At 54.5% G+C, this 27255-nt stretch overlaps 6 protein-coding genes across 6 annotated transcripts; 2 read left to right on the top strand and 4 right to left on the bottom strand.

Moving 5' to 3' along the window:
* Positions 1-124: 124 nt before the first annotated feature.
* On the bottom strand, positions 125-11220 carry KD926_004808 (uncharacterized protein; the record flags this gene model as incomplete). Its single annotated transcript, XM_053098206.1, has 2 exons — positions 125-4622; positions 4691-11220. The coding sequence occupies 2 exons, from the start codon at positions 11218-11220 to the stop codon at positions 125-127; spliced, it is 11028 nt and encodes a 3675-aa protein (XP_052957998.1).
* Positions 11221-11651: 431 nt separating this feature from the next.
* KD926_004807 (cytochrome P450) lies at positions 11652-13595 on the top strand (the record flags this gene model as incomplete). The annotated part of the gene is made up of 3 exons (XM_053098205.1): positions 11652-13023; positions 13078-13237; positions 13424-13595. 3 exons carry the CDS (start codon positions 11652-11654, stop codon positions 13593-13595), a joined length of 1704 nt encoding a protein of 567 aa, XP_052957997.1.
* A 395-nt stretch (positions 13596-13990) lies between these two features.
* On the bottom strand, positions 13991-15615 carry KD926_004806 (MFS general substrate transporter; the record flags this gene model as incomplete). Its single annotated transcript, XM_053098203.1, has 4 exons — positions 13991-14420; positions 14489-15087; positions 15157-15263; positions 15330-15615. The coding sequence occupies 4 exons, from the start codon at positions 15613-15615 to the stop codon at positions 13991-13993; spliced, it is 1422 nt and encodes a 473-aa protein (XP_052957996.1).
* Positions 15616-16640: 1025 nt separating this feature from the next.
* Positions 16641-21800, bottom strand: KD926_004805 (uncharacterized protein; the record flags this gene model as incomplete). Its single annotated transcript, XM_053098202.1, has 1 exon — positions 16641-21800. The coding sequence occupies one exon, from the start codon at positions 21798-21800 to the stop codon at positions 16641-16643; it is 5160 nt and encodes a 1719-aa protein (XP_052957995.1).
* Positions 21801-23129: 1329 nt separating this feature from the next.
* On the bottom strand, positions 23130-24029 carry KD926_004804 (EXPERA domain-containing protein; the record flags this gene model as incomplete). Its single annotated transcript, XM_053098201.1, has 4 exons — positions 23130-23212; positions 23271-23505; positions 23572-23808; positions 23877-24029. The coding sequence occupies 4 exons, from the start codon at positions 24027-24029 to the stop codon at positions 23130-23132; spliced, it is 708 nt and encodes a 235-aa protein (XP_052957994.1).
* Positions 24030-24217: 188 nt separating this feature from the next.
* Positions 24218-26816, top strand: KD926_004803 (uncharacterized protein; the record flags this gene model as incomplete). The annotated part of the gene is made up of 7 exons (XM_053098200.1): positions 24218-24321; positions 24479-24769; positions 24830-24864; positions 24929-24998; positions 25054-25221; positions 25284-25642; positions 25696-26816. 7 exons carry the CDS (start codon positions 24218-24220, stop codon positions 26814-26816), a joined length of 2148 nt encoding a protein of 715 aa, XP_052957993.1.
* Positions 26817-27255: the final 439 nt, after the last annotated feature.

Below are 27255 nucleotides of genomic sequence, written 5' to 3'. Positions count from 1 at the left end.
ATGTATTAGTGATCTGATAACTAGCACTACAATCAAATACATGAAAGGCAATTTACACCCCAACGCCATAGTAAACAAACTCCCAATCCTCCCCTCGAATACGAATTCTAAAAAAATATTACTTTCAAGACACTTCCAGAGCCTCGGTCTCGGTCGGAATTTCAGCACCTGAAGCTCCGGCGGCAGCAGAACGAGCTGCTTCGGCCATTTCGCCCAGCGTGCTTCCTTCAACCAGGTCGATCAAGGGGATCTTCGCATCGAATCTCCGGGCAAGAAGCACCTGTAGTCGAACCAGCAAAATGGAATTCCCTCCTGCTAGAAAGAAATCTGTGTCCTCATCCAGATCGGACAAATCACTCAACGTTCCTTCCAACGTCTCTCCCCACAGCGCACCAATCTTTCCTACCCAGTCATTGGTCGTCGCCAACACCGATGGATCGACCGTCAGGCTTGACCGCTTGCGCTCTGGCAGTGATAGTTCCATGATTACTCTTCGATCAAGTTTACCATGCGCTGTAGTCGGCATAGTCTCGACTGGGACAATTAACGACGGCCGCATGTTCTGAGGAAGAGGCAATGTCGTCCGAATCTGGCGGAGGAAGATTTCCTTGTCGTATATTGTGGACTCCGGGGCAAACTCAGCGTGTGCCACGAGGAAAGAGGACCCGTCGACGGCGTCACGCAGAGTCGCGACCACTCGGTTTAGGGCCCCGCGTGCTGTGCAGAGAATCGCATTCTCTATGTCGCCAAGGTCCATGCGCATTCCGCGCAGCTTGACCTGTGAGTCGCCATCAAGTCGGCCTTCCAGGACCAACGCGCCGTTCTGCAATAGGTGACCCTTTTCGGAGGTGCGATACGCTCGCGTCCAGCCCTGCGCGGTGTTCGCGGGGGTGGCATATCGGTCGTGCACAAATTGCGTTTGAGTGAGCGTGTCGAGGTGCAAATACCCAAGACATGGGCCAGCACCACCAATCACAATCTCCCCTGATATTCCCGTGGGGACAGGGTTTCCCTTCGTATCCACGATATAAGTTGTGTAATTTGGCAGTGCATGACCGACCGGGATGACGGTCCCTTCGAAGGAGCTGCCATCCTGTCGTCGATAGTCCACTTGAATCTGGTGGGATGCGATTGTTGTCTCGCCCGGCCCGTAGAAGTTGATGAGACAGAGATGGTCCAGCTGTAGGTCCGCAAACGCAGCCGGAAGACTCCCCGGGAAGGCCTCGCCGCCACTGAAAGCCATTGTCCAGGTATCAGAGGCGGCCTTCAGAATTTCTGAAGCGTGCTGCATCCACAAAAGATATTCCGATGGGGTGGCCATGGTGCAGGTGATGCGCTGGTTTAAAATAATGCGAGCTAGGGCCGTAGGATCGCCGCGGACGGATCGGGGCGCAATCACAACTCGACCGCCGGTTGTGAGGCCGGTAAGCGCCTGCTCGAGCGAGATGTCGAACGTTGTGGCGCCTTGTTGTAGCACCACGGGAGCCTGGAGTCCGCATTGGTGCGTGAAGCCCTCGAGCTGATTCCGCAGGTTGGCGTGACTGAGTTGAAAGCCCTTCGGCCGACCAGTGGTCCCACTGCTGTAGAGAATCACCGCACAGGCATGCGCAGATGAGGCATCTGCTATCTCTCTGGCAGTAGGGCTCGCGTCCATGTTTAGTGCGGTGGTGTTTAGAATGGACGAGTGGTCAGTCACAGACATTTTCTGAAGAACAGGCTCGGTGTCGTCATCGCAGACGATAACTTGCGGCTGACAGTCTTCTATGGCAATTTCCAAACGTTCTCGCGGGCTATTCACGTCTAGTGGGACATAGACAGCTCCATGACGCCAGATTGCGAGCATGCAGACGATCCAACTCTCCGTTGGCTGCTGGAACAGGCACACAGTGGATGCCGGTCCAACGCCGAGCTCGGCCAGATGGCTTGCCACAACGTTCGAGCGGTGCATCAGTGCAGCATATGTGAGTCCGTGGCCACTAACGGGGTTGATGACGGCCATTTGATCCGAACTGGCACGCGCGATCTCTGCAATATGCCGGGAGAGTGTAGGCTGCCACTGTCCCGGCATTTCGGGTCCTCGTCCGAGGACAAGCGCGCCCTCTACGTCTGTGCGCGGATAGAGCGAAGGTCCTGTGACGGTTTGGACGGGATCAGAGGACACAAGTTCTTCTAACAGGGATATAAAACTATGAGCAACAAGGTGGGCCGCATCGCGAGTAAAAAGAGCCTGCTGCAGATGGAAGTTGAGGACGGATGTCCCGTGACCAGAATCCATGACGGAGAGCACCATATCAAAAGCCGTCTTATTGATGGTCCATTCTTGCACGTCAATATTCAAGCCTGCGAACCGACGTTTCTCGGCACTGGAAGGCTGCCAGTCCAGCATCACCTGGAACAGAGGACTGTGGGAGCCTGAACGTGGCGCAGCCAGCTCATCCAGAAGTCGGTCGAACTGCACACGTGAATGCGCCAGCGCGCCCCGCGCTTTGGTTTGTGTATGCAAGAGCACCTCACGGAAGCTCCGCTCCTCCAGGCTGCCGATGAATCGTAAGGGCAGCAGATTCTGGACTAGACCAATAAGTCGCTCATCCTCCTCCTCGATGCGATGCACGTCGGAGATGCCTATACAAAAGTCGGTGGACTGTGTTAGGCGGGCGAGAAAAATGCGAAGGACAGCCAGGAAGATGCCAAATGGTGTGATGCGCATGCGCTTGCTGAGACTCTGGACAGCTCCCATAATCGAGGATGGTAACTCGATTCGTACGTCCTCTCTTGGATGATCCGTGAGCACTGTACGCGCGGGCACGCGAGTCATGGGAAACAGCGGAATGGGATTAGGAAATGTTGTAAATTCCTGGCGCCAGTATGCTATGTCCTTGGACACTTGACCGGCCTCGTAACTTGCTCGCTGCGCCGCCGCATAGTCCGCATATTGCCGCGACATAGGAGGCAGGGTCTGTTGCATGTAAGCACGTTCCAGTTCCCCAATAAGAAGTTGGAAGCTGAGACCGTCAAGGCATATGTGGTGGAAAGCGATCAGCAGGAATTGCTGGTTCTTGGGCGTGATGGCCAAGCTCATCCGGATGTTGTCACCGCTCTCGAGATCGAAGACGTGCTGCCGCAGGCCGAGATACATGTCGCGAACTTCTGCCTCGCTATCAACATGGACAACATTCAGGCGTAAGGGCGACGAAGCGAGAATGGCCTGATAGGGGCCCTCGTTGCCATGAAGATAGCAGGTGCGAAGGATCTCATGCCTCTCTCCAATTTGTTCCACAGTTGCGCGAAGCCGGGCCACATCAATCGAACCACTGAATCCCAACTTGAAGGTGATGTTGCTGTACGTCTTATCGGACCGCAGCTGCTGCAGGACCCAGAATCGGGACTGCGCGTAGGACAGTTTCTCGATGCGCGAGAATTTTAGGGCTGGCGACAGCTGACCTCCCGTTGGGGGCGTCGACGACCCGCCGGCCGAGGGGGCATCTTCTCTCATGGGAGTAAAAATTTCAGGCGAAGCAGAAGATTCTGTCTCCGTTTCTATGGAGATTCCACTGTCTCTTCGCTCGAAATCCGGTTGCTCGGTATTCTGCGAATTTTGCGGGCCCTCTGCCTTTGTGGGTGCTGCCAGCTGACGATTCGAGCCGGTTGATTGGGAGGCTTTCGGTTCGTCCGTCGAGTCGCTACTTGCTTGAAGCAGCTCTTTCGGGAGTTTCGTCAATGCATAGTCAATCAGCTCACCAATACATGCACTATTCAGCAGTTTGATGACGGGGATATCTACCCCAAGTTCCTTGACGAACCAGGTGCGCAAGTCCACAGCAACCAGCGAATCCACGCCCAGCTCCATGAGCGAATGATCGACCGTGACCTCCGCATCATCAGGAAGCTGCAACTTGATGCCGACCTTGGTCAAAAGGGCATCCTCGATGACATGATAGGCCTTCTCCTCGGAGCCTGCGGACGCGAGTTGCTGTTTCAGCGAGACTGTGTCGCCATCCTTGGCTTCCGCCGATGTCGCTCCAGAATACAGCAACTGTCGCCAGGCTCTGGGAGTCTTTAACCATATAATGCCTGGCTGCTCCTCCGGGTTCACGGAGGGAAAGCCGGCCACAGGGGCCGCCTCGCGTCCAGAGTCTGGAGGGCTGGCCAGAATGGCTTCAGCGAACAGCTCGTTCAGCTCCCCTTCGCTAATGGAGGTGTCGCCGATAGCGTTGCGCAACAGCTGCACCAGCTCATTAGACGTGCGCGCCACGTACCCCACGCCACGGATCTCTCCGGGGTTAATGGTGCTGCCAACCAGACCACGCTTGCGCCGGCCGTGGATGAAGCTGGTCATGAAAGTGTTTGCCGCCGCATATGCCGACTGCCCGTTGTTACCAGCGAGTCCGGTCAGCGACCCAAAACAGATGAAGAAATCCAGGTCGGCGCCCGTAAAAACCTCGTCGAGCAATATAGTGCCTGTAACCTTGGGTCGGAGGACTCTCTCCATACTCTCAAGGGGCATGTTAGCAAAGAGCTGATCCTGCAGAATCATTGCGCCGTTCACGATACCCCCAATGGGGGGCAGCGTGTCTTGTATGCGCTGAGCCACTTTTGAGACCGCATCGCGATCAGTCACATCCCTGTTTTACACATTAGCAATCACCTAGTGCCCCGGGAGAGAGGAAAGAAGGCTGTGGGTGTCACATACATTGACATGGTAACAATCTGCGCCCCAATCTTTGCCATGGAGTCGATCCAGGATTGCTTAGTCTGTGGCTGACGGCTTGTCAAGACGACGTTGCGTGCACCTTTGGATACCATCCACTCGCAGATAGAAATACCCAGGTCTCCGGTCATCCCGACCAACAGATACGTCTTCTCAGCTGCCAACGTGACCTCGCTACTCGCTGGCTGCACACTCACAGGTACTCCGGCGGAAGCTTGCCAGTCCAAGATCTGTGTTCGCGACAGATTCACGGGATGCGCTGAGACTGAGTGTACTGGCACGACATCCATCTCTATGGAATTGTCAGTCTTGCCGGTAATTTCCCCAGCGCAGAGGCTCATGGCATGCTCAAGTCGAAGCGCAACTGATTCCATTTTCGACGGTGAGGGAATCACTGCGTCAGTCTTCTGGAAGGATTCAAGACTCTCCTGGTGAACAAAGCCCCTTTGTCCGGCCACGGTGGCAAGCCGGCCGAAGAGCTGGTCCGACTTGTCCTGATCGAACTGCGCCAACAGAGATATGTTCTGCGGCAGAGCCTGCGCGAGAGTTCTGATCGGCGCGAGTGGGTGAATTAGATTTACATCCGGGTTGCTGTGTGCGATCTCCGCACGCGTCGTAGTGAAATAAGCAGCGGCTTGTCGCTGTCTCACCTCAGTTTGAATTACAGATCGCATGCGCTCGTTCGCCTCGTGCACCAGCAGCGAAGTCCAAGGGGGCGTATTCTCTGCCAGATCAATCGCCACGAGCGAGTCGGCCAAGGTCGCCAGGAAACTGCAGATGTCGCTGGTGTTGGTGTACGATTCTGTGCACGGGATAACCCACGATGACGGGGTTGACACTACTGCGGCCAAGTCTTTTGTGAAAGCGACCACCGTTTCTTGGGCCTGTAGGTCTTGTCCGACGACGACATATAGGAACCCGGATCCTGGGACACGCCGTGCCGTTAAGGTCGACGCCTTGACGGCGATGACAGAGTCACCTGGTCGTGGTGTTGCTGGGGGCAGAGCAGACGCAAGAGGCTCATAGGCCCCATCTCGTCGCGTCACCACAACATTTGACCGAGTCAAATCGGCTTCACGGTCAATGCGACGTCTCTGTGACATAATTCGCTGATTCATGGCGTCGTCCGCCAAAATTCGGGGGAACGTCATCACGCCGTCTTTTTGCAGACGGAGCTCAGGCTCGATGGTCCACGTGGCTCGTTGCATGCGATAATCATTATCGAATTCAGGTAGTACAAGTCCCAATAGGCATTCCGCGATGGAGCGGGCGTCCACTGCACGCTCGTTTTCGATACTCAGATGTCGGTAGCGGGCGTGCGAGTTCTCGTACAGCAGACATCGCAGCAGCGCCTGGCTCATACTCTGGTGTGGTTTATCGGCGTCTGAGCCGGCTGTTACCCAGAGCAGGTTCTGCGCAGCGGTAGTCAGATTTTGTAGTGACTGCATGCTCTGCGCTGTGATGTGCTGGAAGAACGGACAATCGAGGTCCGACATGTTGACCACGGTGACTGAATGCTCCGGAGAAACATCCACCGGGGTCTGCAGGGTTTCAACACATGTTATCCCCCGGAAGAATGGCTGCAAGAGGCTGCGTAAGCGGCTGACCAACCTCGAAGTGGCGAGGGTAGCTCCACCAACAAGGACCAGGTCTTGGGACGGAGACACCATCGGAAGACCTGTTGCCAGCGGGTCGCGCACGAGCCGGATTTGATCATCGACAGCTTGCGACAAGAAGACAGAGAACCCGGTCATTCCGTCGTCGTGGCCACCAGTGATGGTGTCGATTCCGGAGAATCCCGTTTCCTGTAGCAGATGATCCCACCGTGTGGGTGTGGTCATCGCGCCGAAGGGGCGGCCGTCCTGTTCACCCAGCCACCAGCCCTCAAAACCGGCCATCGTGAAGGACAGGCGCAAGACGTCGGGGTTGGCACCCTCGAGGAGCACTAGATAGCCGCCTGGCTTCAGCAGAGACCTCACATGGGAGAGTGTCTGTCGCAAGTCACGCGTGGCATGGAGAACGTTGGCTGCGATGACCAGGTCCATTGACTGAGGCTTGAACTCTTCCCCCTGGGCCTGAAGGTCTCGCTCGATATCAAGCACTTGGTAGGTAATCCTGTCGGAGAGGTGCTGCAGGCTAGCTTGTGTCTGTTCGAAGAATCCGGCCGAAATATCTGTGAAAGTATATGAATAGAATGTGTTTTTTAAGCGACTGAGCACGGCCTTCGTCGCGGAGCCGGAGCCACCGCCGACCTCTAGAATCTTCATATGAGGCATTCGCATCGCCAGCTGCTCCACTACGTCAGCTACACCTTGGTTGAAGTGCGCTAGCTCCCCTGTCTCCTTATAGATTGCAGATAACAGCCCACTCTCCCGCAGCTCCTGCAGAATGGTGGTTTCATGGCGCAGGAAGCGCAGCAGGTTCTGGCCCACCACCTTCATGAGGGCTTCCTCCGTAGGATTCGCGAGGCGTGTCGACTCCGCCGTTATCTCTTCAAGAGACAGATCGAGCCACCCCGGCCGACAGACAGGGTGCTTGCCCTGTTGCGTCGAAGCCAGAACATGGTCGATCCAGGCGACCACCCGATGACCATGCCAGTCCAGCTGCGCACGGTCTTCAGGCGTCAGCTGTGCTTGTACTTCACGCAAGTAAACAAAAGCTAATTGCTCGGCCACGGTACAACGGTAGCTTTCATGGCCTGTAAGATACGGCGGGAATTCCGAGAGATCCGGGAGAAGTGGGAACCAATGCTCGCCGAAGAAACGTTGCTGATCATCGGCCGCGGTAGCACGCATCAGTGGTGTCACCACAATATTTTCCATGTGCATCAGGCCGTGGCCTACCGCGTCAAATAGCGCCGCATCTCCTACAGCACCTTCGCGGCCAATGGTAGTCAGAGTAGCCTCAAACGGCAACTCATGGTCCAGCTTGGCGGCAGCCGGTCCGCAGAATGTCGGGTTGACAAGAATCCGACCAATACTGACGGGGATATGAAAGGTGTAGAGCTTCTCATTTCCCGGCTTTCCTACGGCCGCTAACATGCCTTGTAACAGGAGATCCATCAAAGCCGGGTGCATTGCCAGTGGGCTTGCGGGATCCAACTGGCAGGCGTTATACAGACGCCCGTGGCTAATATTCGGCTTCCAGGCGAGAGATGAGATGCCGCGGAAGAGCCCATCGTACCCGTATCCCAGGCTGTTCAAATGATCGTAGAAAGCCTCGACGTCAACAGCTGTTAGCTCTTGATTTTCCGGTTGACGCGCAGGTAGCAAGCGAGCATCATCTTCGCCGCCGAACGACAAGATCATTTTCGCCGATGCGCAAAGCTGCAATTTACCCGCTACAGGGCTGTAGCAGGAAAATGCAGCCGACAGCTGGTCTGCTTGCTCTTCTACTAGCTGGTTCACCTCGAAGAGCGTCTCGATACCGAGATCGTCCTCGCTCAGAGAGATGGCACTATTGATGACGAAGTCGCGTACGTCAAACAGCTTTAGACGCCGTGATCCTGCGATCACGTAGGCCGCTTCTAGTGCCATAGCCACGTACCCAGTGGCAGGAAAGACGGTCTGAGACTGGATACGGTGTCCACTTAACCAGTCAATTTCCGAGGTATGTAAGAAATTGCGCCAGCGGTATGCAGTGTCGGTGGTGTCTGCACAGAAAGATCCTAGCAGTTGGTTGGGACGTCCTGCCTGTCGGAAGGTGGCTCTAGAATAGCGCGATTCTGCCCAGTAGGAATTAGAGTGATCGAAGGGATAGCACGGCAATCCTTTGGCCAGGTGGAAAGTTGGTCGGTCACGGAAATGTCGCATATAGGACTCGACATCCACGGCATCCGGGCCTAGGTGAGTGTATATGTCTCCAATGGCGCGGGCCACACACTCGGTCCCGGAAGTCGATCTATTTAACAAACTTGTGTAGACAGGCGTTGCCGGCGCAGTACGCTGTGTTGATGAGGCCTCAGAAAGCGTGCCTAGCACCGGACTTTTGAGCGCAGGATGCGGCCCAATCTCGACGATCATATCGTATGAATCATCTTGCAGGGCTTCCGCCACAGCATCAGCAAATCGGACGGTCTGGACCATATTGTCACACCAATAGCTGCCACAAAGTGCTGCTAGATGCGTAGCGTCCACAATTCGCCCGTCATTCACGCTCGAGAACCATTTCGTGCCCTTTGGCTCCCGCGGCTGAATCTGGCAAGCCTCAAGTGCGCGCAGATAAGGTGTGGAGCAAGGAATCATATGGTGCGAGTGGTACGCCATGTTGACTTTCAGGCGGCGCGCAAAAATGCCTTCGTCCTTCAACTGCATCTCAAGGGCCACGATTGCGTCTGCATCTCCCGACAACGTGATGCTAGACGACGAGTTGACCGCTGCAGGTTTAATGCGGCCCACATACGCATCACTCTGGCAGACCTGGTCAGCCTCGTCGCGCGACATGCCAACGGCGAGCATGCTACCGGGCTGCCCGTTACATCCGGCCAATGAGGTGACGTGCCCACGCAGGTGGGCAATGCGAATAGCCTCTATTTCTGAAATTATACCTGCAGCATAGGCGGCCGCAATTTCGCCCGAGGAGTGGCCGACTACAGCATTCAGATCTATGCCGAGTGAGCGGAGAAACTTAACGAGGATGATCTGCACGGCCGTGCACAGGGGCTGCGAGATCTCTGCCAGGTGTAGCCGCGAGCTCTCTGCCCCGGCACTTAATTCGTCTAGTATCGAGTACGCGGGCCGGTACTCGTCGGGGAGATCGTCCAAAGCCATTTGCAAGGTAGCCAACCACATCTCCGCGTCGGGGCTCCGTTGCATCAAATCTAGACCCATCTGTGCCCACTGGGCGCCCTGCCCGGTAAACACGCCTAATACCTTGGGACGCTCGGTCCGAGGCTTGGAAATCACCGTAGAAGCCTCATTCGACCCTCGCCGCGCGATTTCTTCGCGCAGCCGGGTTTGCAGGTCCTGCGCGGATGTCGCCCATAAGGCAACTCGGTGAGAGAAGGTGGTCCGTCGGCGGAACAACGTCCATGCCAAATCGGCCAGGTCGGCGGTCGTTTGTTGGCCGTCCAAATAGTCCACGTATGCAGCCAAAACGCTACCCAGAGCCTTATCCGACGGGGCTGTGAAGACGAACGGGATAATCCCGTCCCATTCTGGCGGACTTATGTCTGACAAGGTAGGGCTATACGCCTCCAGAATCGCATGGGCGTTGGTCCCGCCGAATCCGAAGGAGTTGACCGAAACTCTTCGTGGCGTGCCCTCGGGCAGCTGCGGCCAGGGTTGACAGTCAGTCGGGACACGCAGGTGGCGGGTATAGGGCTCAATGGCTGGGTTCAATCGCTCGAAGTGCAGGTTTGGCGCCACAACCCCATGCTGCAGGCTCATTACGCCTTTGATTAAGGCCGCCAGCCCGGCTGTGCCTTCGGTATGACCCACGACGGTCTTAGCTGAACCCACAAACAGCTGATTGTCAGGGTCGCTCTTATCCTCAATAGGGTTGGGAAAGAAAGCCGCATGTATCGCAGACGCTTCTTGGGGATCGCCGGCTGGGGTTCCCGTCCCGTGGGCTTCGAAATACTGGCATCGATCACGGGGGCTGGCTGGGTCTAGGCCAGCTTTCCGGTAGGTTGCCCGAATAAGATCGGTTTGGGCAGCGGAAGAGGGCATCGTGATACCCATACTGCGCCCATCCTGGTTGATATTTGTAGCAGGAATAATGCATTCAATAGCATCGCCGTCCGAGATAGCGTCGCTGAGACGCTTGAGGGCCACAGCTGCGACACCCTCGCCACGCGCGTAGCCATCTGCGCCGGCATCCCACATACGGCTGCGACCGCGCGGCGATAACATACTCAACTTGGACTCGGAAATGTACATGTTCGGGGCCAGTATCAGATTTGTCCCAGAGGCGACTGCGACGCGGCAGTCACCGTCGTGCAATGCCTTGGCCGCCAAATGCAGGGCAACCAGGCTAGATGAGCAGGCGGTATCAATAGTCATAGAGGGGCCGTGCCAGTCAAAAAAGTAGGAGACGCGATTTGAGATGATCGATCGCGCCGTTCCTGTAGCCGTGTAATGCGGTAGCTCTGAGACGTCGCGCTGCTGGATTGTCTGATAGTCGTCACACATAACACCGCAGAAGATACCTGTAGGCGATCCCCTGAGATCTTCCAGCCGCAGACCGGCTGCCTCGACGGTCTCGTAGACCGTCTCCAGCAGAACACGTTGTTGGGGATCTATGGACTCGGCTTCTCGCGCCGAGATATTGAAGAAAGAGGCGTCGAACGCAGCCACATTTTCGCGAAGAAAATAGGACTCGCTGGCGTTGGTCGTCCCGTGGTTCGCGCTCCGAGTATTGTAGAAAGCATCACCGTCGAATCGGTCTTTTGGAACTGGAGAGCCAACATGTTTTGGTTTGCTGAGGAGATCCCAAAACTTGGCCGGCGTCGAGGAGCTGCCAGGGAATCGACATCCGATGCCGATCAGGGCAATCGGCTCCACGGACGTCATGATAGATAGGCAGCTTCCCTAGTCGGTCGTTAACAAGAGCATGTTCCTGATCTTGAGGATTAGCTTCAACACGGCGCATTATAAGATCAAGTTACCGGGCCGAAGCGTAGCATGCGAGTTACAATCAAGTTTTTCGGTCATAGGTCATAGAAATTTCGACATGGCCATCTCCAACTTAAATGCGACTGCAACGTCCCCTGCCGACCCACAATCACCATAGTCCATTTCTCAAGATCTGAAAGCAGGTTTCTTTTTCATCGTGAGATCATGCATTCTCTATTTTAAATCTTGCCAGTGTGACACTATTGGTCACCGACCAGCGTACCCCGGGGTCCTTGTTTTTGGTGCCTCTTCCAAGTCTGCGATTCTATAACGAGTCCGCAGCCCCTACCCGATCTACAATCAACGCTTCTGCTCTTCATCCTGCGAAAATGACCATCTTGAAGGTATTTGGTATCCTTGTGGTGGTCTTTCTGGGATACCACGGCCTTCTGTCTTTGCTCCAACACCGACGTCTATCCTATCTTTCAAAAAAGCATGGGTGCGCCCCGCCAGTCACCCAGGCAATGCGCTGGCCTTGGGGAGCTGAACGGATTGTTCGGATACTGCGATTTCGCGGGGATATCTTGGACGGTCTGATCTCGCCCAGCTTTTACCGCACCGGGGCGTGGACCATCCGGGCCACAATGCCTCTGGCTCTCCAGCCACTGATGCTCGTGGCCGAGCCCGCGAATGTCAAGGCGGTGCTGTCTACCAGTTTCGCCGACTGGGGTGTAGGCCCTCGTCGGTTGAAGCAGTTCGGACCTTTTCTAGGGCTGGGAATATTCACGGCCGACGGCCATTCGTGGTCGTCCGCGCGCGGGATTCTACGACCCGTCTTTTCGCGCCACCAGGTGTCCGATCTTGAGTTCACCAGCCGCCATGTCGACCGGTTGCTGGACTGCCTCAGCGCCAGCGAAGACGCGACGCCAGCTGGCACTTGGACGGACTGGGTAGACGCGATGCCTCTCATCTACCGATTCACCATGGATGCGGCTACCGAGTTCCTCTTTGGCGAGAGCGTTGATAGCCAGCTTCGACCCGGTACCGTATCGGACCGTCGCAATGTCTTCGAACAGGCGTTTGAGACGTCGTCCATGGGCGTTGGCGGCCGCATGCGCCTCGGCGCCTTCTACTGGGTCCTAAATCACGCGGTATTCCGTCGTGCCTGTCAACTCTGTCGCACCTATGTGAGCGGCTTCGTGGACCGTACTCTTGGCCTGCCCCATGATAAGGAGAAGAAGTATCAGCGCGGGCTCTTCCTGCGCCAGCTATCCGAGTTGACGCAGGACCGCGAGCTCATTCGCGACCAGCTGCTTCAGCTGCTTTTCGCTGGCCGCGACACCACGGCCACGCTAATTTCATTCGCCCTGCTATGTCTGGCTCGCGATCCCACTGCCTGGTCCAAGCTGCGCGCCGAAGTCCTCGCCCACTCCGCCAACAGCCTCTCTTTTGAGTCTCTCAAGTCTTGTTCCTACCTGCAGGCCGTTCTCTCGGAAACGCTGCGCCTCTATCCGCCCATCCCCATCAACACGCGCCAGGCCTTGCGCGACACCGTTCTGCCCGTCGGTGGCGGCCCGGATGGGGACCAGCCCGTGGCCATTCCCAAGGGCACAACTCTCACGTATAGTGTCTACGTGATGCACCGACGCACCGATATCTGGGGCGAAAATGCAGCCGAGTGGTGCCCAGACAGATGGCAGGGACTGAAGGGCGGGTTTCACTACCTGCCTTTCAACGCAGGTCCACGACATTGTCCTGGTCGTAAGTTTTCCATTCTGAGAGTCTTTTCCTGTACCATGCTGACTAGCCTCGCAGAGCAATTTGCCCTCACCGAAGCAAGTTATACTCTAGCGCGCCTGGCGCAGTCCTTTGACATGATCGAGTGTCCCGATCCGACGCAACCGATTCAGAAGACACTAGGTATCACGGTGCATCCGACTAGAGGGGTCGAAGTGAGATTCCGCAAAGCAGCACAGTCAGTAGGGTAGTAGGACTTTTTTTTTATCGATTTCTTAGAATTTCTCCTAAAAATCAATGTGATGCTGGGGGGCCGAGACTTGGATTGATTCTCCAGTGGACCACCGGTCAATGATCTCTAGATTGCTAGCTATTCCAATTATTCCCTGTTTGCGCTGACAACATCGTGTCAATTCTGGTAAAGTAACCGTCGGTCGCACCAACATTGCGAGGACGCAGCGTGCAGCGCGAGGGATGAGGAAGAAGCAAAAAAGAGGGAAGTCGCAACGATCGATGAGATTTGTGGGTCACAGGACCGGCTAGTCCTAAAGAGGCAAGTGCAGCTTCCTAGTCGCAAAGTGAATCTGAAATCTTGATTCTTGATTCTTGCTTCATGAGTTTATCATCAGTCATGGAATGCCAACCCAACCAGGAACTGATACTGGCATCGTCTCGGATTTCGCCGACTGCCGACCGATCAGTTGCTTCCGGTTGCAACTTGCATCCTACTGAGCGGCCCGTGAGTGGGCAAGAAACAGGAACAAGACCCATGGAATGCAACCTACCCCTTTCGCGAATCATAGTTCAAAGTGTCATTCAGGAAATCTTTTCCGTGTGACTGATCTATGGTTGAGATATCATCATAACGATATTACTCAGTACACTGCATTCCGCATCCGTCTCGGTTGCCTGATTCCTGCTTCTATAATGACAGTTACTTTTCACTATCTCCACTCTGCTAGGACTAACTGCACTATCCATACACACCTAGCTAGATCTTCGCCCACAACGCACCCTTGGTTAACCAGTGCCGAGCCAATAATGTTATCAGGGTCCCAACTCCCGTCATCAGCCCACAGAACAGCTGAAGATACAGCGCGCCCTTGTGCCCGACGTCGAGCAGCGCTCCGCCAATGGGACTCGACGTGAGTCCCGCGAACGACTGCACCAGGTATAGTACCGCTAGGTTGCGCGTGATACTTCGTAGGTCTGACATCTGGAACAACATGGCTGGCCCCAAGGACACTGTGCTTGCCGAGGTGAAGCCGAACGTGACGGAAAAAACGACTGCTCCGCCGAACCCGCTGTCGGGGAGCCAGAGCCCGAGAACAAGCACCGTGGATAGCATGCCCAGCACGCACATGGTGTTGAAGCTGCCGACGCGACCGGCTATCATTCCGGGAATGATGCGACCGAAGAAACTGTTGTCGATTAGTATACAACGGTTATTTGGCAAGTCGAGAGGGACGATAACTGGGGGTGGCCTTACCTAGCTCCATTGAGCACCACTAGCGAGTCCACGTCGTTTTTCCACCCGCGCAGATGCGCCACGGTGGTTAGGAATGTGAGCACGACGAAATAACCGTTCGCGAAGAGCGTGGTCCCGGCGATGGTTAGCCAGAGTCGCCGGTCCCAGAGTCCTGCCCGGCAGCTCCCGTCCTGAGGCATGGCCATGCGCATGCGCCGGCGCGCTCTCAGGGCCTCAGGTGGCGAACGTAATGTCAGATTGCTGATGGTGGTGAGAACCAACAGGACCAGGACCGCGCAGCGCATGGTCCAGCTGAATCCAATGATCGGAATCAAGTGCTGGATCATTAGCGGGAAGACGATGCCGCCGGCACTGACACCGCTAGCAGCGATGCCAATTGCAAGAGCTTGCTGCCGCTCGAACCACCGGCCCATAGTTTGTACGCTGATGAAAAACAACGCGCTCGCGCCCAGCGAGCTGATCACGCCTTGCGTCAGGAAGAACTGGTAGAACTTCGTGCACCAGGAGGCCCCCAGCAGGCCGGCGATGTGCATCGCCGACCCGATCAGTAGAAGAGGCTGCGGTCCAATACGCTGAGTTATTGGTCCGACAATGCAGGCCTATAAGAAGTGAAGCCGACGTCAGCAAGCCTTCTTTGCGACACATCCCGAGGATTCCATAACACCTACACCGAAATACATGAGGAAGAACCCCACGCTATTGATCCAGGCAATGGTGGAAGGGCTGTAGTCTCGCAGTTGATCCTGCTGATAATACCCCTGGAAGAAACCCGAGCCTATCGTGAAATCGCATCAGACCTTCGAAGTAGCGCAAACACATCGATATAATCAAGAAAACCTACCCGCGCGCCATCCAAAAGACGCGAACATGCCGCAGAATCCCCCAATCACCACCATGTAATGCCCGACCGTCCCTTCAGTGATCTCTTCATTGACTTCGTCTTCCACGATGGTTGTCTGGCCCGGTTCTGGGGTCTTCTGACGATTTAATGGTCCCTCTGGGATAGGCTCAGCGGGAGTCGACGGCGCCGGTATCGTCTCAACATCAGACGAAACAGCCGTCGAAGTGCCGGGGTTCGACATGTCTGCCTTTGTGGAGGAGTTGACATTCAATTCATCCTTCTCCATGGCCGCAGCAGCGGTCTGACCCAGCCCAGTAGGTCGATTGAAAACTAGGAGTGCTCCACAAGCAAGCCCATCTCTAAACTGGATCCCCAGGAATACAGTAGGATAGCAAAAGTCATCGCTTATCTGCAGGATTTGGGGAATATGGATCCTCGTCACATTGTTGCATATCCATGATCAATCATCGATCTCCAGTCCTTGTACTTTTTTTCTGTAACGTTGGAGCGAAGAAGTCTGCATGCGGCAGAGCAGCGCTCTACGGGAGTTCGGCCCGGAGTTGCTTGGCCGGTCGATGACGTCGGCCACCGAGGGCACGTCGCATCGGTATCAATCTTGTAGGCATATCTAAAATCCAACTCATTGTCGTAAAACTACGTGTTCTGAAAAATTATATATCGAATGGGGAAATATATTCATTTCGATTAACCAGATCAAAAGTTTTCCAGGAATTATCTACCTTACTTAATTCTCTCAAATATCTCCTTTCATTATCTTAATCTTGCCGGAAAACTGAGACCTATAGAGAAAGTCTACGGGGACGGCAAATCTGTCTTCAATATAATAATTATTCACGATTGGAATCTCAGGACAGCTAACATAACATTGAACAGCATCGCTCGCTTCGTGCATAAACATACATACAAATCGTGTCTTTCACATGGGTGTTATGTTATAAGGACGTAAAGGAAGGGAATGGAAAGGATTCATCATGGAACGCACAGAACTAAGCAGGGTATGGGGTATGCGTATGCAAAAGTATCGGAGGGGACAAAAAGAGAGATGAGAAACAGAGAAAGAACGAAGGAAGGAATAATCAAATATAAAGAAAGTCAGATAATTGGCATTGCCATCGGTATTTCGGACAAGAATCGGTGAGACAGTAGGTATAAAGAGGATTTGTGTATGTGCACGACGGTGGAAATGAAGATTTCGAAAGAGTGTAGAAGATAATAAGACGGTGCAGAGAGTATTAACGTAAGGGGCTCGAGGTTTAGTAGGGGATAAGGATATGAAAAATGATAATGTGGCTAGTATCTGAGCTTGCCGACAAGTCCAAAGGTATACGCCGCTTCGGCTTCGCTCTTCATTTGAATCATGTAAATGCGAGAGAAGCCGCCAGTGACGCCACCCTTCTTTGGCATAGCGCCGCCTTCGGTCTCTTCCCAGACGGACACGGCAATACCAGTTCGGGCAACGCGTTCGAACGAACTCTCTGGCAGACAGACGTCGAGGAGGATTTCATCTCGGGTCTTTCCACGAACAAGGATACGCTTTTCGATTTCCACGCCGCGACGAGGTGTGGCGGATCCGGAGCCTGGTGGACTACTATCTCCGGCTTCAGTTGCATCGAGAGCATCGCTCTGCCCTCCCATGACCGTCTCGGGACGCGTAGGCTCTTCAGGGGTAGAGGGCATGATCGTGAGTCTTGCGGCTCCCATATCTCGCCATTTGGATTGGGTCTCGCGCACGTAAAGACGGATTTTGGCATTCGAGAGGCCGATGCCGTCGACGCCCTTGATCGCAGCTGCAATCCGCCCAAGACCGGAACTAGGCGAATGATTCGATGCCGCCGAGCTTGAGTACAAACTGTCTTCGTTCTTGCGACTACGAGAGGTGACAGAGGATCGCGAAATGCTAAACATCTTGCTTCCTGCTCCAAACCGCTTGAGAGCTGAAAAAGCACTGCTCATAGTCCCGACACTGCTCTCGGAATTGTCGGTGAGGGATCGAGGAGAGGCGGAGGCACGGTAGCTTCGTCTACGGCGCGGCCATCCGAAGAACCCGCCGGATTTGTTAGGTTGCTCCATGGCGGCGGGCTCGTCTGCAAGGGGTCCCCTGGCGTTTTGCAGAGCGATATATGTAGGGTTGTTGATGCGGGCATGGTTGATGAGACCGTAAAGAGCTTCGCACTCATCCGCGTTCCTGGATCGGAACATGATGTTGTTGCTCCAAGCCACCTTTGACCGTTCGGTTGGGGGCGAGCGGATACTGATGTCGATGGCCGTTCCACGTCGGATGGGCACAAGAGGTGTTAACTCAAGAGCAATCACTGGCCGTACCTTCTTAGAGGGCACTTCCTCCCCGTCAGGGACATCCTTCACCTCGTAGGCTTCTATCAGACCGGGACTGACGACGATCCTACAATCATCGGGGACCACATTGTCCCAGGACCCTTTGTCTGACCAGGCAAAAACAGAGGCCACCGCAAATGTAGATTTTTCAGGCTGCGATGGAACCGTTCTATAGCCCCCTTGCGAGACAGAGTTAGATGGAGAAAGTGAGCTGGTTGCAGACGTTATGAGTGACTCCTGCACCGCCGCTCTCGCAAGATCACGGGCCTTCCCGGGAGGCATCGAGGAGATCTCGTCCTCGGATTCATCATCTGAGCTATCGGAGGCGGAATAATCGGACTCTGAGTAGAGGTCGTAGCGTCGAACGGTAGAAGTGTCGGAATCCGAATAAGTGTCCGAGGCTGTGGAAGGCTCGTATTCATGTTTCAATGGAGAAGAGCCACGACGTCTAGGACGGGCGCCACCGGGGCTTAGAATAGGGGTATTCGGAAGACTCGATCCTGTAGAACTTGGGGATCGAGAGTGTGGCGGCGGTGCAGGGGCTTCTCCAGAGCCCAGATCGCTAGAATCGGAGTTTGAACGGGAGTGACTTTTGCGCTTGCTTCTTGTCGGACTCTCGACTGGGACGTATTCTTCCTCATCCGACCAGTCCTCAATAGAGTCTGAGATATAAGACTGATTACTGCCCTGCCTCAATTTAGGAATCGACGGCAAATCCATGGAAGGTACAGATGACACTCGTGAAGAGCTATCAGGGGCGTCTCGCGTTGGCGTTTGCGGCGCATATTGCTCCTTATGAATTTTCTCCGGCTGGCCGGTAGCTTCAGGGTGCCGGTGAGGGGTTGAAGGTCCTGATCGGTTATTTTCTGGGATGGTTTCCTTGGCCAGTCCTGGGCTTGGGGGGGCTTCGTCGTCCTTGTGCGCGACTCTTCTGGCCTTGGACCGTTTGAGGCCTGTGGGTGACCGATCGTCGCCAGTTCCAATCTTTCGGGGGTCCCTCGCGTGAAGAATAGAAGGTTGAGATGGCTTCGCCGAAGATGTTTCCGACAAAGCGTAGTCCGATTCGCGGGTGATTGCGGTGTTGATAGACATCCGAGACTCGGTAGCTAATGACGACCCGACGGTGCTGGGGTCCGACAACTGCTCCCTAGGGGAGGAACGTCGTAGCGAACGACTGTGGGCCTTCTCACCGATAGGAACATCCATACCAGTAGGACTCGTGGGGGGTTTCTGGGCTAATGCATCATCATTAGCTGAAACTGTTTGTGCTCGTTGCCGTTGTTTAGCTCGCTCAATGAAGCTCTGGCTTCGAGAAATGGTAGGTGGAACAGGATTTAAGCCAAGCATTTGGACCCATTCGAAACCGATATCCTCCTCGTCGATGCGGAGTAATAGCAGTTCTTGCCATGGCTTGGAACTTTCCGGGCCACTGCGCAGCATAACCACAATCTCCCCCTTAGTCTCGCCGTTGCGCGCAGAAACAAATGTAAGGTCCATGGGCGGGAAAAGAAGCCATCGGTCCGCATGGTCGATCTCACAGATGAGTAGGTCTCCTCCATTTCCGCGATCGGAGTCGCAATCTCTGAGTAAGAACTCGGCACGGCAATCGATGACCTGTCCACTTGAGTGGTATAAAGACAGATTAAAAAAGTCACGGGCCCGCACCCGTCGACCCTTTTCTATTTGAACGTCGGCAAGTGGTCCCAGAGTCGCCGGGTCACGAGCTCGGGATGCGTCAATACAGGCTGCGGATTCGTCTTCCAGGCGCGCTCGCTCTTCGCGTGCTCGACGGCGCGCATCGGTGACCAGACTTTGATACGCGTTCGCCACTTCGTCTGCCTTTTCCGAGGGTTGCAGCATATTGATGCCCTTGAAGGTCTTAGCGAGGTACTTGAGACGTACGAGCGGCCGCTTGAGCAGGTATGCCACATCGACCTTCTCCCCGTCACTGTCAACCACATCCCCGTTTTCATCGCGAGCCATTCCTTCGTCCAAGCTCTTGGTATCCGCGTTTTCTGCGGCTTCTCCTTCCTCCAGGGGAGCCAGATTGACAATGACATCCTTGAAGCCAAGTCTCCACGCCTTCAGGTATTGGCGGTACACCCTTTGAGCCCCGTGCGCCCAGGTGAGCAGGGAATCTGCATTGTCCTCGGGTATTCTTTTATGTAGCGTCTTTAGCCGCTCAACAGCTACGCCCATGTCGACTATTGGCTTAGTGAAGTTGGCCTCGTCTTTGGGGTCCATCGACGGATGGAACAGGCCAGCGGCGATTGCTGAGTCGGACCTGGAAAGAACACAGGTCAAGAGCACTGGTATCACACCTCCGACCAGGGTCTTAAGCTCACGCATATACTTCGCCTCGTCTGCCGACATCTCCTTCAGGAGATCAGGAATAGTTGCGTTCATTATTCGGCTCTTGTTCGATCGGATACTTCGAGCGGACCGAATGCTCCGAGTTCTACCATTTGACGAGGAAAGAACAGAAATTAGATCGTCATGAGTCGTTAGGCGCCTCTTCAGCTGAGTCGAGACAACAGGAAGAGAGTTAGGGTCAAACTGATCCCGTTCCTCTGCCTCCCCTTCCTCGGCCGGGGTTGACGTTTGTGCCTCGGAGGCGGTATCGAGACCGGGTGCCTGGGGTCGCTTATCGGCGCTTGTATTCAAGGAATCAAGCGATTCGATGGTTGACAAGCGACGAAGACCCGTACTTGGTATTGGCCTTTTACGATGAATCGGGACCAGGGGGTTATTTCTCGAAACTTCAGATCCGTCTGACATAAGAGTTTGCGCATCCGATGGTTCTTCCTTTTCGGCAGGAGCTTTGTCGCGAGGGGTCTTGTCCTTAGCGTCAGATGATGACCGGCTATGCTTGTGTTCGGTGGACTTCTTCCTGCTGGAACATGACGCATCTCTTTGTGGCTCTTTCGAATCTCTAGAGCCCGTGATCTCGTCAGTCATTCGCTTGGCCCGCTCGCTGCCGGCAGTCGAATCATCCCTGCTCTTGACTCGTCGTTTACTCGTGCTTTTTCGGCGCGTGTCACTCTCCGCGTCGGTATGAGTTGCACGGTCCCGGCTCTGCTCCCTCTTCGGAGATTGCTTGGCTCTGTTAGTCTTGGTGTTCAGAGGCGCAGGCACTTCCACGTCCGGATCCATGTCCATAAACGGGTCTGACGTTCCCGACAACCATGCCTCGATTTTGGAGCCACGTCCATTATTCGGCACTGGTTTGGGGGAGTCCGGTTTTGCGAACATTTTTCTCGATTCGTCCAGCATGTGCCCGAAAATGCCTCCCTTGGGCGGTTTTAGGGGTCCCCGATTCTTCGGCGTCTGATTCGGGCCAGGACCCTTCGCCCTTCGCCTGGACAACTCTGAAAAATCCGCATCACTGTCAGCCCAGTCGGCGTCCTCGCCGACAGCATTCTCCTTTTTCGGCGTGTATTCGGAAAGATCTGACTTGGACGCCAGCTTTCCTTTGTCTGCACTTCCCGGTCGCGAAATGCCCTTCGAAGAACCATTGTGCGAGCCACCCTCCTCGATCTTGCTTGTGATGATGGAATCAACGTCCCGCGAAGCTCTTGATTTCCGCCGTTCCCTACTCGTCAATTCCGACGCACCAGTTTTCTCCTTCTCCGCGCCACGGGACGGAAGCGACACTCGTCCTTTATCGTTACTTTTCGGGGATGACTGTGGCTGGTCATTTGTCGTGTACTCAGCGATGCGCCTGGGCGGCGGCAGCTTGGGGGGAGGGGTCTGTGCGGAACTGCGATTGAGCTTCCAGTGCTCGTCGCTTATAACTCGTTTCCGCGGAGTGCTTTGACTTCTCATCCGAGTGTTCGATCCTGCAACCGACGACTTTTCTGCAACCGAGGACTTTTCCTTGACAGTCGGGCAATTGGATTCCACGGCCGAGTTCTCATCATCCTCATCGTAGTAGAGCTCTTCGGCGGTGATGACGCCTCCTCCCTGTTGCTGCCATTTCCGGACCTTAGACCGTACGGAGTTTGTGTCGTAGATCCCCAGCGGCTGTCCGATATCCAGCGGTTTCTGCTTGGCCGGGGTTGATTTGGGAGTACCCCCACGACTGGAGGGGCGATGCGGAGTTGAGGGGGGCGGCATCGATGTCTGTGGCGGGCAAGTAGTATTAGCATGATTCGGGGGGAGCGAAAAATAAAAATAAAAATATTCGAGGCAACAACGGTGGGCAGTGGAGAGAGCAAAATTCGTCTTGGAAGCAGCGAGAGGGTTGTGCGATCGCTGGTTGTTGTGGTCGAATCCAAGAGCTCCCATCCACGCATAGTACGTCACCCTTGTTTGTTTATGGCGAGACAAGCGGAAGGAAAGTATACCACTCACAGACAACAATCACTGACTTCGAAGGGATGATTCCGGTCGCTTCTGGAGGAGGGAGTGGCACAGAACCCCGGCAATCAATGAAGAAAAAAAAACCTGGTCGCTGCGACCGAACAGGCGGTCAAAATGCGGGCTGCAGGTCAAAGGAAAGTAGAAGAAGAGAAGGAAAGACAGAAAAGAATCAAAGAATGACGGACGGACGGGATCGAGTCGGGTCAGCTGGTAGAGAAGCTCTCCCTCGGGGTCATAATCCTCAATCACACGCTCCCAAAGCAAAAAGAAAAAAAAAAGACAATCCCTTTGGAGTCTTCTGACAACAGCCAGGAAGCACGAGAATAACAATAATAATAAGAAATAATCATGATCGAGGGAACAGCCCGCTATACTTACTGGGTCGGTCTAGTCCAGATGGAGTCTCAGTTGGACTGCTGCCCGGGAAACCAAACGCCGCGATCAACACCGCCCCGTCATTCCTCGTGCCCAAAGCATGAATTGGATCGACGAGGTTCTTCAGTTCGTATTATCGACGGGTGATTATTGAGTGTCGTTCGTAGGTCCAGGGAGGGAGATCCAGGTCCTTTTTTTAGCTCCTCCTCTTTCTCTTCTCGCTTTTGATTTCTCATCCCCTCCGTCTGACTTCACTCCCTCTCCTCCCGTCTCCCTGCCCGGATTCTTATAATCCACACCCACATCCACCCGCCTTTCGTCTGCAGTGACGCCACCATCAGACAGCCACGGTGGATGTGCCCGAGCGCGCTGGTCTCCAACAAACCGTTTCGGTTCCAATAACCCCGGACAATTAATCTATTTTGGATTATTTTACAATTCTCACGGCCCTTGCCAGTTCCCATTGCCATTGTGGCCGAATCAACCGCCGTCTGGACCAGCGATCCACCATCTACGCGTCACACAATGTGGGCCGGTCGATGCAGCCCATTCTAACTGGCGTGTTGGCTATGTCATCCTGAGCGTGTTCTTAAAGCATATCTTCCTGCATGGATCTCGTGCATTTACTCTGATGTTGGAAAAGGAATCTGCGCGTTCAGAATTGGACTCGCTGCGATGGTCTACTGGTCGTGGAATCCGAGCCGCTCCTCACCGAGATTTACGCTGCGCAGCCGTTCCCTCGAGGCTCTGAAACGCCTTGGAGCTTGCTCTCATGCTCTGCACAAAATAATCTAGCCACGCTGTAAGTATACCCGCCAGATGGGATGCAGGTCAAATTCCAGCACTTACAGAGCGGGACCACGATCCAGACAAAATTCATCACGAAGTAATAGATCCAGAAGTAATAGGGTTCCGGTCGACTGTATGGACGGTCATGAGCGTAGTGGTCATAGAGACTTGTGGCATAGTAGAGTGAGTCGCCGTAAAGATGGGCCATGCAGGCCGTGAGTTGCAACGGATGGCGCAAAGAGCTCTGCGCAAAGATCGAATATGCCACGAGAAGGCACAACGGACCCCAGAGCAGCTGTCAAATTATCTCAGTCAGCTATATCGCCGGCATTGCGAGGTTGGCTCGGACTGATGTGCATACAACCGTCATGGTCTCCATACAGAGTACCAGGGTATCCGCCGTCATGTATCGCGAGTCCGACAAGGCATATTCCTTCCACATTTGCCCAAAGAAGTCTTGGGCCGACGCCATACGGTCATAATGGATCATGAAATAGCCCTCGAAGAAGCAATGGAGCGACCCCGCTGAAGGACTCCGACGAGACGATGTTAGTTCTTCCAAATTCAAGATTTCGACCACACCTGCTGCGGGGGTTTCCTACAGAGAACAAACCACATGATAGCGATTCTATCAGCGCGGGTCAAGCTCGGTCGCCAAAGGCTAACGAGGCCCAAAGTGGCGCCCAGCAAGGCTGCGGCGCCGACGCTGGCGGTGGTAAGCAGAGAAAGGAGGGACGCCTTATTGGCCACATATCCGTGGATTGGAGCATCCAGGGGATAGTATGGGTGAAGAGCTGGTTCGGCAGACATGGTGGCCATGATTCGTCGAAGCACTAGAGCTGTTGGAAGTGCCAAAGAGAGGATGGCGCGCGAAGAGACAGAGACGCTTCGGCCGGCGCGAATCAAGTAGCACTAACTAGCGAGTAAACAACGCATCTGCCAAGACCGGCCAGCCCTGATCTTCCTGGGATGCCCGCAGATGATTGTCCGATCGCGAAGTACCGTTGATGGAGCAGCTGGTTCCCGGTGCTGATCCAACACCACGATTTGAAACATCGGTAACATCTGGGTACTCCAGAGTCGGGGGTATTGCTGTTTCTGTAGTCGGACTGTAATTTCTTTCACACCGAGTGTACTCAGTAGAGTGGAGAGTGTAGAATGCAGAGTGTAGACTAACTAGTTAAGTTAACTAACTGCTGACTGCTGACTGATGACGACCCAAAAAGGTTAAATGAGCTCTCTCTGACCCGCTAACCCGATGCGGCTAGTCTTCAACCTCAGGCAACAGCCCTGCCTGAGGACCTCAACGCCCGCGGCGAGTCTCCGTCGGGAATCGCAGGTGCTCGCCCCCTCTCTCCATGCAGCCACGCCCGTGATTCCACTCTCCTCCTTATCGCTTCATGGAGTCTGCGGGAGTCCTTCATTCCGCGCCCTCCCATAATGGAACCTGGTTCTCTTCCACGGAAGTCCTTGGGGCTTGATGTACCCCGCACGTCTGCATTCGAATCGCCTCCGCCGATAGCGGCTCTGTTCGTGATCCGCTTCGATATCAAGGCCGGGTAAGTCTTCCTAGATCACGGATTGGGCTTCGCAATATCTAATTTGGATCCCTTCTGCAGATATGTGATATCCTGGAAACGAACCGTCCCTGGAGGTGGGTTGTGGCATCTTTCTTGTCCAGGTGTCATTATCCATGCTAACTGATAATCGATGTTCAGTCGAAGTTGAAGGCATTGTCGAATACAAGTCGCTTCCGTCCGGTCTACATAACGTCTCGGAGGATCTAATGTATGGTTGGAATGCTGCGCTTGGTTGTGGTAGTCAACTGATGGTCCTCGACTAGATATTTCGTCCACGAGCAATACTCGGGCATCAGCGCCTTCGTGAATCAGCCCGCGGAAGAGGCCGAACGAAATGCGAAGATGTTCGCGATTGGAGTTCTGGTCCCGCTCAGCTCAGGGAGGCTGGGAAAGAGCTGGAGACACGCTCCGAAGCTCAAGGAGCTTGCGCAGTGAGTCAATATTCCGTTTTCTTTCAAACAGCAAACGCTAATGGCTGGGCCCCTTTTTGTAGAAGCTATGCGCAGAATATGTCGGAGACACAGCCCCTGTCGGACTATTGGGGGGCTTACGAGATCCGCGAGAGCGACTCGTCAGGTCTGCCTCCCGACTCCCCCATTGAATCGCCTCTCAGCCTGCGACTACGAGCTCACGGGGAGCGACCGGATAATCAGCGTCGTAGTCGCGCATTCAGCGATGCGATCGTGTTGGAAACGCCTAGGCCGGCCCTGACGCCTTTCCATCCGGCTTCGTCGCTTCCTGACTTCCTTGACTGTTTCGGGCCTCTTCTGTTCCCATTGTATAGAGCAGCCCTGTTGCGCAAGAGGGTGCTTCTCATGGCTGAAGTTCCGGTGCACGTTCCTTGCAACTACGGTATGGTTCTTCTTGATATACTTAGAGCGATGTCCTTACTAACCATGCAACAGTATATGATTTGTCTTTATTGGCCTCGTTGCCTAACTCACTCCTTCCTCTACTCCCATCAGACAGAATTCCAGCTCTGCGACCTCGTGCCCTCTTCAATGTTGGCATTCATGACATCCCTTACCTCTCGTCCTTCGCCGGGAAATCCCCTGGTTCCAGAGGGGAAGCTGCTTGGATCGCGTGCAGCACAGACACCGTTCTCACCATGAAACCTGAACTATACGATGTTCTCGTGACCCTACCGCCACCTCACTCGAAGAACGCCGCAGAGAAAGTCTATCCGAAAATTTCTGTCATGCCTACCGCAACGGCACAGCACAGGTCTGCTCAAGCGGCGGAGCTGAAAGCAACGCAGCGAGACGCACGACGCTTCACGACCCTCCGCAGGGGTCTCCAACATGTCTCGCGGGACGAAGACACGCAAATCGAAGAAGAAGACGATTCCGACGCGGCATCCACCTATTCATCCAGCCCTATAGTCGAACCGCTTTCCTGGCCCCGGCTGGCATACACCTCCTTCATCTGGTGGGCGTCTGCGGGCGAGAAGCGCGACGGCCTTTCCGAAGAAGAGGAAGAAGAGCATCAAATCGAACAAGACACCCGGCTCCTCGCCAGCGTCGACAGCCTCCCCAGCCCCCCATCCGGCTCCATGGGCCGTCGCTCCCTGCCCGCCGCCGAATCAACCCAACAGCCACCTGAGATCGCCTTGGTCGCCTACTTCCGCCGCCTCACTAACCAAATCTTCATCACTCTCTCCGACGTGATCGCCCGCCACGACAGCCAAGACGCCGCCGACAATGGAGAACCCAACGACGACGATGAGATCCCCTACGAAGACGACCCGGAGAACGACCTCGAGCCCTCGGCGACCATCGGCCGGCGGTCCACGCAAGAAGACGACACCCGACCGCTCCTGCGCGGCGACTCGGGCGCCGAAGAAGACGCGTCCCGGGACAACGACAAGCCCGTTAGAATCACCACTGAGGACATGACCGAGATGGGTCTTGACGTGTGGAGCGCCGCCGACCGTATCTTCGTCCAGGAGCTGGTCCATACGTGGTGGGGTCGCAAGTCCTACGTCGATAGCGCTCGCATCCGATGCTGTGGGATTTCGATTCTGTAAATACGTCCCTCCACTTCTTCGTCATTTATGTCTGTGTACAGCATATCTTTTCGTCTCTCAGCATGTTTGTGTTTTCTATCTATTTCGTCATTTTCGGAGTCTCGTTTCCATAGAGGGTAGCTAGTTAGTTGCATTTGCGAGGTCTTTTTTTTTTTTTTTTTTTGTGTTTAAGTAAAATCGGAGTTATGTTGTTTCATGTGTCAAAATCAAAACTTGTGTATCAATTTATTTGATCAAAAACGAAAGATACTATATTTGCATCGGGCAGTAGAAGTAATAGTAGGCTAGATTGTCTAAAATTCATAACAAATTATCCTAAGAATTAATCACTTTTATTTACACCAAAAAGAAAAGGTATGTGTTGAAAAAGAAATGAAAATGGAGAATGACATAGGAAAAGGTAAAGAGTGTTTAAAGAATATAGAAGTGTGTGATGGGT

The sequence above is a fragment of the Aspergillus affinis genome (assembly GCF_023601865.1).
Source record: "Aspergillus affinis strain CMG 70 chromosome Unknown NODE_22_length_351263_cov_86_343593, whole genome shotgun sequence".
Lineage (NCBI taxonomy): Eukaryota > Fungi > Ascomycota > Eurotiomycetes > Eurotiales > Aspergillaceae > Aspergillus > Aspergillus affinis.
This window is presented reverse-complemented; position numbering and strand designations above follow the sequence as displayed.